Raw genomic sequence first — 14080 nt, forward strand, 5'->3', positions numbered from 1 at the left:
CCAAGTTTACTGGAGGTATATAGGAAGTACTGAGTATCATTACCAAGTTTACTGGAGGTATATAGGAAGTTCTGAGTATCATTACACAGGTTACGGGGGGTATATAGGAGGTACTATCATTACACAGGTTACTGGGGGTATATAGAGGTACTGAGTATCATTACACAGGTTACTGGGGGTATATAGGAAGTACTGAGTATCATTACACGGGTTACTGGGGGTATATATAAGGTATTGAGTATGTTTACACAGTTTACTGGGGGTATATAGGATGTACTATCATTACACAGGTTACTGGGGGTATATAGAGGTAACCAGTATCATTACACTGGTTACTGGGGGTATATAGATGTACTAAGTATCATTACATGGGTTACTGGGGGTATATAGGAAGTACTGAGTATCATTACACGGGTTACTGGGGGTATATAGAGGTACTGAGTATCATTACACAGGTTACTGGGGTTATATAGGAGGTACTGAGTATCATTACACGGGTTACTGGGGTTATATAGGAGGTACTGAGTATCATTACACGGGTTACTGGGGGTATATAGAGGTACTGAGTATCATTACACGGGTTACTGGGGGTATATAGAGGTACTGAGTATCATTACACGGGTTACTGGGGGTATATAGGAGGTACTGAGTATCATTACACGGGTTACTGGGGGTATATAGGAAGTACTGAGTATCATTACACGGGTTACTGGGGGTATATAGGAGGTACTGAGTATCATTACACGGGTTACTGGGGGTATATAGGAGGTACTGAGTATCATTACACAGGTTACTGGGGGTATATAGGAGGTACTGAGTATCATTACACGGGTTACTGGGGGTATATAGGAGGTACTGAGTATCATTACACGGGTTACTGGGGGTATATAGGAGGTACTGAGTATCATTACACGGGTTACTGGGGGTATATAGGAGGTACTGAGTATCATTACACGGGTTACTGGGGGTATATAGGAGGTATTGAGTATCATTACACGGGTTACTGGGGGTATATAGGAGGTACTGAGTATCATTACACGGGTTACTGGGGGTATATAGAGGTACTGAGTATCATTACATGGGTTACTGGGGGTATATAGGAGGTACTGAGTATCATTACACAGGTTACTGGGGGTATATAGGAGGTACTGAGTATCATTACACGGGTTACTGGGGGTATATAGGAGGTACTGAGTATCATTACACGGGTTACTGGGGGTATATAGGAGGTACTGAGTATCATTACACGGGTTACTGGGGGTATATAGGAGGTACTGAGTATCATTACACGGGTTACTGGGGGTATATAGGAGGTATTGAGTATCATTACACGGGTTACTGGGGGTATATAGGAGGTATTGAGTATCATTACACGGGTTACTGGGGGTATATAGGTGGTTAGTGCCACCTGTGGGGGAGAAGGGTCCCTGGTGAGTGGGGCCGATGCCGCCTCCTCCCTTCATGCGCCAGCTCAGGCCCTCCGCTCTCTCCAAATCCTGTGAGGAGACAAAGATCCGCCGGTCTGAAACCAGAGGGCAGGGGTAGGAGGAGAGAGGTGGGGGAACCCGGGGGCACAGGGGGGGGGAGGTGGGGGTGCCCGGGGCACAGGTGGGAATGCCTGGGGCACCGGGGGCGGGGGGAGAGAGGAGAGGTGGGGGTGCCTGGGGCACAGGGGGGTGGGGGGGGGAGTGCACAGGGGGCAGAGGGAGAGAGGAGAGGTGGGAGTGCCTGGGGCACAGGGGGGTGGGGGGGGGGAGTGCACAGGGGGCAGAGGGAGAGAGGAGAGGTGGGAGTGCCTGGGGCACAGGGGGGTGGGGGGGGGGAGTGCACAGGGGGCAGAGGGAGAGAGGAGAGGTGGGAGTGCCTGGGGCACAGGGGGGTGGGGGGGGGGAGTGCACAGGGGGCAGAGGGAGAGAGGAGAGGTGGGAGTGCCTGGGGCACAGGGGGGTGGGGGGGGAGAGAGGAGAGGTGGGAGTGCTTGGGGCACAGGGGGGTGGGGGGGAGAGAGGTGAGGGTGCCCAGGGCACAGCGGGCGGACTCACTGCGGATGAAGACAGCACAGGATCGAACAACTGATCCACGTAGCTATCCAGTCTCGGCGTGGGACCCTGACCTGGGAACACAGAGTGTGAATGTATGAGAGTGAGTGTAAGAATGAGTGTGAGAGTGAGTGTGAGAATGAGTGTGAGAGTGAGAATGAGTGTGAGAGTGATTAACAATAAGAAAGATCGAAGTTAATGGGTGGGGAATAGCAAATAAAGCCTCGGAGGCAGACACCGGCAGAACAGGGCTCCGGCCGAGTGTGAGAGACTCCGTCCACGAACCCCCAATACTGCCTTTATCTTATGGCAAAAGTGTGAGTTTGATACCTATACGTATCGGGGACTATAGTTTTATTAAACAGTATTATACTATGCGTGTCTCCTACCACTATCTTCCCTACGTGGCATTCCCCGAGACGGAGGCTGAACTCTTCCACAAATACATTGTTCATTTGATGGGCGACCCAAATCCAAGACGACATCGCTGAAGGAATTTCCCGGTTCCGGTGAGGTCCAAGTTCCCCAAGACTGTTTCCTGATCCAATCATTGTTGGATAAATACTTTAATTCTTCATGTAGTTGCGAGTGCAAGACTGCCCACCCAGCGCTGGTACAGTCTGCACATACTCTCTGCGTGTTAACCCTTTCCCCTGCTGTGTGCGCCTTTGTTATCGTTTGGGACCCCCAATGATAATTACGGAAATTCCAGAGTCTCCACGATAACCTTCTTGAATCAAAAGCCCATGAGAGAAGAGAGAGAGACCATGTATGAGCTGCAGGTGGCCATACTGCATATGCACAGGGGCGTGGATATGGAAACATATTTTTACTTTTTGTTTCATTCTCTTTCTCTTTTTTTTCTCCTTCCCTCTTTTTTCTTCCTCTTTTTCACATCATTTTCTCTCTTTTGTTTTTCCTTTTCTTTTTTTCTTCTCTTCTCCTTACTGACATCTCTGTTCTGCTTCTTACTTCATCTTTTCTACACTCACTGTGCTAGATAATTAATTGACATCAGCTGTCTTTCACCTGGGTGGGAGGTATAACGATTCTTTACCTCCCCCACTTTGTCACTCCTTGAAAAAGCGCCATAGGGGGCCGTGAAACGCGTGGGAGGAGAGTTCACTCACTGTTCGTGTTTGTGTGTTTTATGTAGTCTAATAAAACTTTCATTTTCTCCTGCTGGTGAGTTCCCCATTTTTTCCTTGGAGCGGCTGTTTTGATCTATTTTTGTACCATTGAATCAAAACCCGTCTTTTCTTACATATCCAATAAGGTTTATACTAACCAATTCCACGTCTTTTGAAACAAAATTATTTATGAATTAGACAAACAATGAGTAATTAAGAGTCAGCAGTGTCGGATTTAAAATGGCGCCCTTAGACTAAGGTTCCGCTGGGGGCTGTTGCACGCGCGCCTTAGAATCAGGTGTTTAAATAATTAGTTCGATCTTCAGGTGTGAGTTTGGGAGGCCCCACCCTATATAAAGATCAGAAACTGTGCGAGTTTGGTCTTCACCATACAGGTGTGTGGAAACACGTCACGCCACGATCAAGAGAAATCTCTGAGGACCTCAGAAAAGAAGTTCTCGATGCTCATCAGTCAGGAAAGGGTTACAAAACCATTTATAAGGATTTGGGGCTCCACCAATCCACTGTCAGACAGATAGTCTACAAATTGAGAAAGTTGAAAACCACAGTCACTCTGCCCAGGAGCGGTCGTGCTACCAAAATCTCTCCAAGAACAAACCGGCAAATCATCCAAGAAGTCGCAAAGAGTAACATCCAAGGATTTACAGGCCACTCTCGCCTTGGCTAATGTGAGTGTTCATGACTCAACTATCAGAAAGAGACTGAACCAGGAGGAAACCACTGCTCTCTAAAAACAACATTGCTGCGCGTCTGAAGTTCGCCAAAGAGCACATAGATGATCCACAAGACTTCTGGAACAATGTTCTCTGGAGAGACGAGTCAAAGATAGAACTTGTTGACCTCAATGAGAAACGTTATGTTTGGCAAAAAATCAAACACTGCGTTCGAACAGAAGAATCTCATCCCAACTGTCATGTATGGTGGGGGGAGTGTGAAGGTTTGGGGATGCTTTGCTGCCTCAGGACCTGGACAGCTTGCCATCATTGGCACAACCGTGAATTCTGCATTGTATCAGAAGATTCTAGAGGAGAAGGTCAGGCCGTCGTCCGTGAGCTGAAGGGAAAGTGGGTCGTGCAGCAAGACAGTGATTCTAAACATACATTCCAGGCAAAAGGTGAGACATTCTGTGCTCATTTGCATGTCATTTCCCAGAATCCCTTGCTGCAGTGGAAGCACTGTATGCTAGTTGATAATGGATGAAAGGCGGGGTTGCAGACCTTTCTAAGACATATGAATGTGCTCACAAGTGATATTCTTTATTGGAGATTTTATATATATATATATATATATATATATATATATATATATATATATATATATATATATATATATATATATATATATATATATATATATATATATATATATATATATATATATATATACACACACACACACACACACAAACATACACGCCTGTACACATAATACGCACACACATCCTCTCACCTCCTGCTGCATACATGTCCTGATTGCCAGAAGCTCGGACACCCTGTGGCAGTGAAGGGGCCTGAATTGGGGGGGCCGGAGGAATCGCGAGATTCGCCCTGTGACACAGCAAATAAAGGAAAGACCCAAATAGTAACACAAACCCAAACGCAATATTGTTACGGAGAAACCACGCAAGCATTTCCAAACCCTTTAACCAAAAGTACCACAACAGCCATAACCAGAAACACCATCCCAAGCCAAGCCATAACCAAATCAATAATCAGAAACACCATCCCCATCCAACTATAACCAAATCAATAACCAGAAACACCATCCCAACCCAACTATAACCAAAAACACCATCCCAACCCAACTATAACCAAATCAATAACCAGATAAACCATCCCAACCCAACCAGAACCAAAGCAATAACCAGAAACACCATCCCAACCATAACAAAAGCAATATCCAGATACACCCTCCCAACCCCAACTATAACCAAATAAATAACCAGATAAACCATCCCAACCCCAACTACAACCAAATCAATAATCAGATACAACATCCCCACCCAACTATAACCAAATAACCAGAAACACCATCCCAACCCAACTATAACCAAAAACACCATCCCCACCCAACTATAACCAAATCAATAACCTGAAACACCATCCCCACCCAACTATAACCAAATCAATAACCAGAAACACCATCCCAACCCAACTATAACCAAAAATACCATCCCAACCCAACTATAACCAAAAACACCATCCCAACCCAACTATAACCAAAAATACCATCCCAACCCAACTATAACCAAATCAATAACCAGAAAACCATCCCAACCATAACAAAAGCAATATCCAGATACACCCTCCCAACCCCAACTATAACCAAATAAATAACCAGATAAACCATCCCAACCCCAACTACAACCAAATCAATAACCAGATACAACATCCCCACCCAACTATAACCAAATAACCAGAAACACCATCCCAACCCAACTATAACCAAAAACACCATCCCCACCCAACTATAACCAAATCAATAACCTGAAACACCATCCCCACCCAACTATAACCAAATCAATAACCAGAAACACCATCCCAACCCAACTATAACCAAAAATACCATCCCAACCCAACTATAACCAAAAACACCATCCCAACCCAACTATAACCAAAAATACCATCCCAACCCAACTATAACCAAATCAATAACCAGAAAACCATCCCAACCATAACAAAAGCAATATCCAGATACACCCTCCCAACCCCAACTATAACCAAATAAATAACCAGATAAACCATCCCAACCCCAACTACAACCAAATCAATAACCAGATACAACATCCCCACCCAACTATAACCAAATAACCAGAAACACCATCCCAACCCAACTATAACCAAAAACACCATCTCCACCCAACTATAACCAAATCAATAACCTGAAACACCATCCCCACCCAACTATAACCAAATCAATAACCAGAAACACCATCCCAACCCAACTATAACCAAAAACACCACCCCAACCCAACTATAACCAAAAACACCATCCCAACCCAACTATAACCAGAAACACCATCCCAACCAACTATAACCAAAAACACCATTCCAACCCAACTATAACCAAAAATACCATCCCAACCCAACTATAACCAAATCAATAACCAGAAACACCATCCCAACCATAACAAAAGCAATATCCAGATACACCCTCTCAACCCCAACTATAACCAAATAAATAACCAGATAAACCATCCCAACCCCAACTACAACCAAATCAATAACCAGATACAACATCCCCACCCATAACCAAATGTAGTGACCAAAAATGTCACTCCAGCCATAACCGAAAACACTACAGCAACCCCAGCCATAACCAAACCCATAACAAAACCACCCCAACCTTTCCCATAACCAACACAACACCCCTGCACCCCCCGGCAGTAACCAAACCCATAACAAAACCACCCAACCTTTCCTATAACCAAACCCATACCCAACACAACACCCTCGCACCCCGTGGCAGTAACCAAACCCATAACCGAAAACACCACCCCAACCCCAGCCATGACCAAACCCTTAACAAAAAATACCACCCACCCCAGCCGTAACCAAACCGATAACCAAAACTACCCCAGCCATAGCCAAACACACCACCCCAACCCCAGCCATAATTCCCCACATCTCATCAGACCCCGTACACTAATTGCCCCATTACTCACTTGTTCAGAGAAAGGGGAGCAGGCGGTGGTGGGGCAGGAGGGGGGGCCGGTGGCAGGACAGGAAGAGGGTATGCCGGACGTCCAAGCGGTAGTATAGGTGCGAGGTCCGGAGGGGGGTCTGGGATATACTGCTGGTCTCCAAAAGGGTACGTAAAGGTTTCTGAAAGAGGAGGGGGCGCTCCGTCCTCAACCTCAGCGATCACATCCAGCAAGAAGTCGCTTCCCACAAGGTCCAGCCACTGATCCCCGTCCAGGATGGAGACTGACCAGCCGCGGGGCAGCTCGGCCGCACCCCTGGGGCAGGAGGAGGACGGGGGGTACACACAATGTTACATTTCCCAATGAAAATAGATACAGTGTGACACCCACAGTATGACACACCCACAGAGTGACACCCACACACACCCACAGTGTGACACCCACAGTGTGACACCCACACACACAGAGTGACACCCACAGAGTGACACCCACACACACCCACAGTGTGACACCCACACACACCCACAGTGTGACACCCACACCCACCCACAGTGTGACACCCACACACACAGAGTGACACCCACAGTATGACACACCCACAGAGTGACACCCACACACACCCACAGTGTGACACCCACACCCACCCACAGTGTGACACCCACACACACAGAGTGACACCCACAGTATGACACACCCACAGAGTGACACCCACACACCCACATACTGTACAGTGTGACACCCACACCCACCCACAGTGTGACACCCACAGTGTGATACCCACACACACAGAGTGACACACACACACACATACAGTGTGACACCCACAGTGTGACACCCACACACACACACACATAATGTACAGTGTGACACCCACACCCACCCACAGTGTGACACCCACAGTGTGATACCCACACACACAGAGTGACACACACACATACAGTGTGACACCCACAGTGTGACACCCACACACACACACACATAATGTACAGTGTGACACCCACACCCACCCACATTGTGACACCCACAGTGTGATACCCACACACACAGAGTGACACACACATACAGTGTGACACCCACACACACCCACAGTGTGACGCCCACACACACAGAGTGACACCCACACACACCCACATTGTGACACCCACACACACACCTACAGTGTGACACCCACACCCACCCACAGTGTGACACCCACACACAAAGAATGACACCCACACACACACATACACACACAGTGTCACACCCACACACAAAGAATGACACACACACATATAGTGTGACACACCCACACACACAGAGTGAAACCCACACCTACAGTGACAACCACACAGTGACACACACTCATACACAGTGAGACCACACACACACACACACAGTGACACATCCACACAGAGTGACAATCACACACAGTGACACACAGAGTGACACACAGTGACACACACAGCCTCACCTGGACTGCAGCAGCCAGCCTGCAATCTGCTCCCCTGTTGTCCACGAGTCCAGCTCAGTAGAGAATCTCTCCTCTGTGCCAGAAAAAAAGGGATGGAGGAGAGAGAGGGTCAGCGAGAGAGGGAGACAGAGAGCAGGAGAGAGGGTCAGAGAGAGAGGGTCAGAGAGAGAGGGAGAGACAGTGAGACAGAGCAGGAGAGAGGGAGAGAGAGAGGGTCAGAGAGACAGCATGAAAGGGTGAGACAGTGTCAGAGCAAGGGAGAGACAGAATCAGAGAGAGAAACAGTGAGAGGGACAGAGAGAGTGAGAGGGACAGAGAGAGTGAGAGGGACAGAGAGAGTGAGAGGGACAGAGAGGGTGAGAGGGACAGAGAGAGTGAGAGGGACAGAGAGCGCGTGAGAAGGACAGAGAGAGTGAGAGGGACAGAGAGCGCGTGAGAAGGACAGAGAGAGTGAGAGGGACAGAGAGAGTGAGAGGGACAGAGAGAGTGAGAGGGTCAGAGAGAGTGAGAGGGACAGAGAGAGTGAGAGGGACAGAGAGAGTGAGAGGGACAGAGAGAGTGAGAGGGACAGAGAGCGCGTGAGAAGGACAGGTCAGGGAGAGAGCGATAGAGAAATTACAAGATAGAGATCAGGAGACGGGCGAGTTGGAGGCTTGAAGCGAAGGACACTGAGCGATCAGACCTCGGGGACATACAAGAGGTGATGGAGAGACGGGGGCACTGGGATACAAGTGTGGAGAAGCGGGCACAGGGCCGGATCACATGAGCAGGTGCCGGGAAGCCTGGGGCACAAGGTTTGCCAGGGGGCACCTCCTCACCATTGAAGGTGGACACATCCACCACCATCGTTCCTTTCCTCTCATTGGCCGTCCACTCCAGCATGGTGGGGGCATGGGCGCGGCAGGCTTCGGGGGTGCCCACTCCCTGGTGCCCAGCTCGGAGCAGCTTGTGCTGGCACATGGCTTTGTATCCCTCCAGTCCATGGTCAGACACATACCTGGGAGGGGGAGGAAGCAAGAGAAGATGAGAGCGCCCTACATACCACGGGCAGGACGTCACTCAGAACAAGACCACGGCTGCTATGCCCGGGCACCGCCGCTCTGGTCTCGAGCGTGGCGTCACTTACTTAAGGAGGGGCTTCTCCAGGGTGGGTGACGGGGTGAAACAGCAGAGCAGCGCGGAGAGGAGGAGCCATGCCCGCTGGCACTGACCCTCGTTGGCATTCTGCACCGTCAGGCTCGCCACCTGGCACAGCACCTCGTCCCGCAGCGAGGGCCGATGCAGGCACCGCTCCGCCAGGTAATTACCCAGAATCCTCTGCTGCCAGCTAGGCATGTCTGCGTCTCCCACGAACCGCAGGGCCTGGGGAGAGCAGGGCAGAGGGTGAGGGGGGGGTGGGGGTCTCAGGGCTTTCCGTGAGTACAGTGCTGTGTACACCCCCAGCTTCTCTCACCAGCTTGTACAGCTCCAGGGCTGCACCGTGGTCCTCCCGGGACACGCGTGTGTAAGGCTCCTGCAGGAGCTGCCCCAGGGGAGGCAGGTAAGGGTCCTGTGAGGGGACACAAAGGGGAGGCAGGTAAGGGTCCTGTGAGGGGACACAAAGGGGAGGCAGGTAAGGGTCCTGTGAGGGGACACAAAGGGGAGGCAGGTAAGGGTCCTGTGAGGGGACACATAGGGGAGGCAGGTACGGGTCCTGTGAGGGGACACATAGGGGAGGCAGGTAAGGGTCCTGTGAGGGGACACATAGGGGAGGCAGGTAAGGGTCCTGTAAGGGGACACAAAGGGGAGGCAGGTAAGGGTCCTGTAAGGGGACACAAAGGGGAGGCAGGTAAGGGTCCTTTGAGGGGACACATAGGGGAGGCAGGTAAGGGTAATGTGAGGGGACACATAGGGGAGGCAGGTACGGGTCCTGTGAGGGGACACATAGGGGAGGCAGGTAAGGGTCCTGTGAGGGGACACATAGGGGAGGCAGGTAAGGGTCCTGTGAGGGGACACAAAGGGGAGGCAGGTAAGGGTCCTGTGAGGGGACACAAAGGGGAGGCTGAATCTCAAACTGGGACCCGTCAGATACAGTGACACGGAAGCAACACGCCAGACACGTCACATCTGACACGGAAGCAACACGCCAGACACATGTCACATTTGACACGGAAGGGACACGCCGCACACATGGTGAAACAAACTGCAAACAAACTGAAATGTCCATGGACACGTCACATACAATATACCTGTATATACAGAGAGGAACGGGACCTATACCTGTATATACAGAGAGGAACGGGACCTATACCTGTATATACAGAGAGGAACGGGACCTATACCTGTATATACAGAGAGGAACGGGACCTATACCTGTATATACAGAGAGGAACGGGACCTATACCTGTATATACAGAGAGGAACGGGACCTATACCTGTATATACAGAGAGGAACGGGACCTATACCTGTATATACAGAGAGGAACGGGACCTATACCTGTATATACAGAGAGGAACGGGACCTATACCTGTATATACAGAGAGGAACGGGTCCTATACCTGTATATACAGAGAGGAACGGGTCCTATACCTGTATATACAGAGAGGAACGGGTCCTATACCTGTATATACAGGGAGGAACGGGACCTACTATACCTGTATATACAGAGAGGAACGGGACCTATAGCTGTATATACAGAGAGGAACGGGACCTATAGCTGTATATACAGAGAGGAACGGGACCTATACCTGTATATACAGAGAGGAACGGGACCTATACCTGTATATACAGAGAGGAACGAGACCTATACCTGTATATACAGAGAGGAACGGGACCTATAGCTGTATATACAGAGAGGAACGGGTCCTATACCTGTATATACAGAGAGGAACGGGACCTATACCTGTATATACAGAGAGGAACGGGTCCTATACCTGTATATACAGAGAGGAACGGGACCTATACCTGTATATACAGAGAGGAACGGGACCTATACCTGTATATACAGAGAGGAACGGGACCTATACCTGTATATACAGAGAGGAACGGGTCCTATACCTGTATATACAGAGAGGAACGGGTCCTATACCTGTATATACAGAGAGGAACGGGACCTATACCTGTATATACAGAGAGGAACGGGACCTATACCTATATATACAGAGAGGAACGGGACCTATACCTGTATATACAGAGAGGAACGGGTCCTATACCTGTATATACAGAGAGGAACAGGTCTTATACCTATATATACAGAGAGGAACGGGTCCTATACCTGTATATACAGAGAGGAACGGATCCTATACCTGTATATACAGAGAGGAACGGGACATATACCTGTATATACAGAGAGGAACGGGTCCTATACCTGTATATACAGAGAGGAACAGGTCCTATACCTGTATATACAGAGAGGAACGGGTCCTATACCTGTATATACAGAGAGAAGCGGGACCTATACCTGTATATACAGAGTGGAGTGGGACATATACCGGTATATATAGAGTATACCTAAATATAGAGGACACGCATAACATGTATGTGCTCCCATGACACGCGTGTGCGGGATACAGACCTTGAAGTGTGCCTGGATAAAGCTGGAGAAGGGGAAATGGTCGATGTCGGGAGGGAGAGCCGGGACAGGCTGAGCCTTGACCTGCGGAGGGGACACCTCCGTAATACGGGTACTCTGGGCATGGTTCCGTACTGTGGGGGGAACACAGGCAACATCAAGGACCCCTCCTCTAATACAGAGACAAGCACACAGCCCCCTCCCCTTATACAGAGGCAAGCACACAGCCCCCTCTTATACAGAGACAATCACACCGCCCCCTCAACCTTATACAGAGACAATCACACAGCCCCCTCCTCTTATACAGAGACAATCACACTGCCCCCTCCTCTAATACAGAGACATAATCACACAGCCCCCTCCCCTTATACAGAGACAATCACACAGCCCCTTCCTCTATATAAGAGGAGGGGGCTGTGTGATTATGTCTCTGTATTAGAGACAAGCACACAACCCCTCCTCTTATACAGAGACAAGCACACAGCCCATCCCCTTATACAGAGACAATCACACAGCCCCATCCTCTATATAAGAGGAGGGGGCTGTGTGATTATGTCTCTGTATTAGAGACATGCACACAACCCCTCCTCTTATACAGAGACAAGCACACAACCCGTCCTCTTATACAGAGACAAGCACACAGCCCCTCCCCTTATACAGAGACAAGCACACAGCCCCATCCTCTAATACAGAGACATAATCACACAGCCCCCTCCTCTAATAGAGGCAAGCACACAGCCACCTCCCCTTATACAGAGGCAAGCACACACACCCCTCCTCTTATACAAAGATATAAATCACACAGCCCCTCCTCTTATACAGAGAAATAATAACACAGCCCCCACCTCTTATACAGAGAAATAATAACACAGCCCCCTCCTCTAATACAGAGACAATCACCCAGCCCCTTCCCCTTATACAGATATAAATCACACAGCCCCCTCCCCTTATACAGAGACAATCACACAGCCCCCTCCCCTTATACAGAGAAATAATAACACAGCCCCCTCCTCTTATACAGAGAAATAATCACACAGACCCCTCCCCTTATACAGAGACAATCACACAGCCCCCTCCCCTTATACAGAGATATAAATCCCCCAGCCCCCTCTTCGTATTATTACTCGGTCAGTATTGGACCCTTACTCACCCTGTGCTGAGTTCAGGACCGCAGCGAGTTCTGCCGGGATATCCAACTGTGCCAGGTCCTGTCCGAGAGAGAACAGTGTCATCCGGCGCCAGGACGTGACACTGCGCACAGCACCCCCAAAATCAGACACCCCGCGGGGGATTCCCACAAACCATGCTCCCACAGCGCAGGGTTAATCCTGACATACGTGTCACGTGTGCGGTGATCATACAGGTGTAATCAAACACATACCTCAGCTTAGCGTGTCAGGGGTCAAAGCTCGAGACATCCTCACCCAGCAATGGGGGTACCCCAACCCCGCTCCCCCCTCCCAATCCCAAGGACACCCGAGGGGGAGAGGGAGATGCAGGGGGAGGGGAGAGAGGGGAGATGCAGGGGGGGGGGGAAGATAGGGAGATGCAGGGAGAGGGAGATGCAGGGAGAGGGGTGCAGGGAGAGGGAAGATAGGGAGATGTAGGGAGAGGGAGATGCAGGGAGAGGGGGATGCAGGGAGAGGGAAGAGAGGGGGATGCAGGGAGATGGAAGAGAGGGGGATGAAGGGAGAGGGAAGAAGGGAAAGGGGGAGATGCTGGGTGAGAGACAAATAAAGGCCTCTTGTGGTGGCAATGGGGGGATGCTGTTGGACCTCCTGTGGTAGTAATGGGGGGAGGGGGGGGCGGTTGGACCTCCTGAGATGGTAATGGAGGGGGGAGGTCGTTGGACCTCCTGTGGTAGTAATGGAGGGGGGGGGGGTTGGACCTCCTGTGGTGGTAATGGGGGAGGCGGTTGGACCTCCTATGGTAGTAATGGGGGGGGGTTGGACCTCCTGTTGTGGTAATGGGGGATGCGGTTGGACCTCCTGTGGTGGTAATGGGGGTGGGGGGGCGGTTGGACCTCCTGTGGTGGTAATGGGGGTGGGGGGGCGGTTGGACCTCCTGTGGTGGTAATGGGGGTGGGGGGGCGGTTGGACCTCCTGAGATGGTAATGGAGGGGGGAGGTCGTTGGACCTCCTGTGGTAGTAATGGGGGGGGGGGGTTGGACCTCCTGTGGTGGTAATGGGGGAGGCGGTTGGACCTCCTGTGGTGGTAATGGGGGTGGGGGGGCGGTTGTACCTCCT

The 14080-nt window shown here is 50.2% G+C and overlaps 1 protein-coding gene across 1 annotated transcript in view; it reads right to left on the reverse strand.

Annotated features, from left to right (window-relative positions):
* MYO15B (myosin XVB) overlaps window positions 1-14080 on the reverse strand; it is a 57058-nt gene that overhangs the window by 36246 nt on the left and 6732 nt on the right. Inside the window, exons 3-12 of the mRNA XM_075579625.1 lie at window positions 12985-13042; window positions 11838-11968; window positions 9737-9832; window positions 9410-9645; window positions 9102-9280; window positions 8284-8356; window positions 6855-7148; window positions 4640-4737; window positions 2043-2113; window positions 1409-1496 (exon numbers count right to left, since the gene is read on the reverse strand). Of these exons, the coding sequence (XP_075435740.1) occupies window positions 1409-1496; window positions 2043-2113; window positions 4640-4737; window positions 6855-7148; window positions 8284-8356; window positions 9102-9280; window positions 9410-9645; window positions 9737-9832; window positions 11838-11968; window positions 12985-13042 (1324 nt within the window). The remainder of the gene's footprint in view (window positions 1-1408; window positions 1497-2042; window positions 2114-4639; window positions 4738-6854; window positions 7149-8283; window positions 8357-9101; window positions 9281-9409; window positions 9646-9736; window positions 9833-11837; window positions 11969-12984; window positions 13043-14080) is intronic.

The sequence above is a fragment of the Ascaphus truei genome, chromosome 22 (assembly GCF_040206685.1).
Source record: "Ascaphus truei isolate aAscTru1 chromosome 22, aAscTru1.hap1, whole genome shotgun sequence".
NCBI lineage: Eukaryota > Metazoa > Chordata > Amphibia > Anura > Ascaphidae > Ascaphus > Ascaphus truei.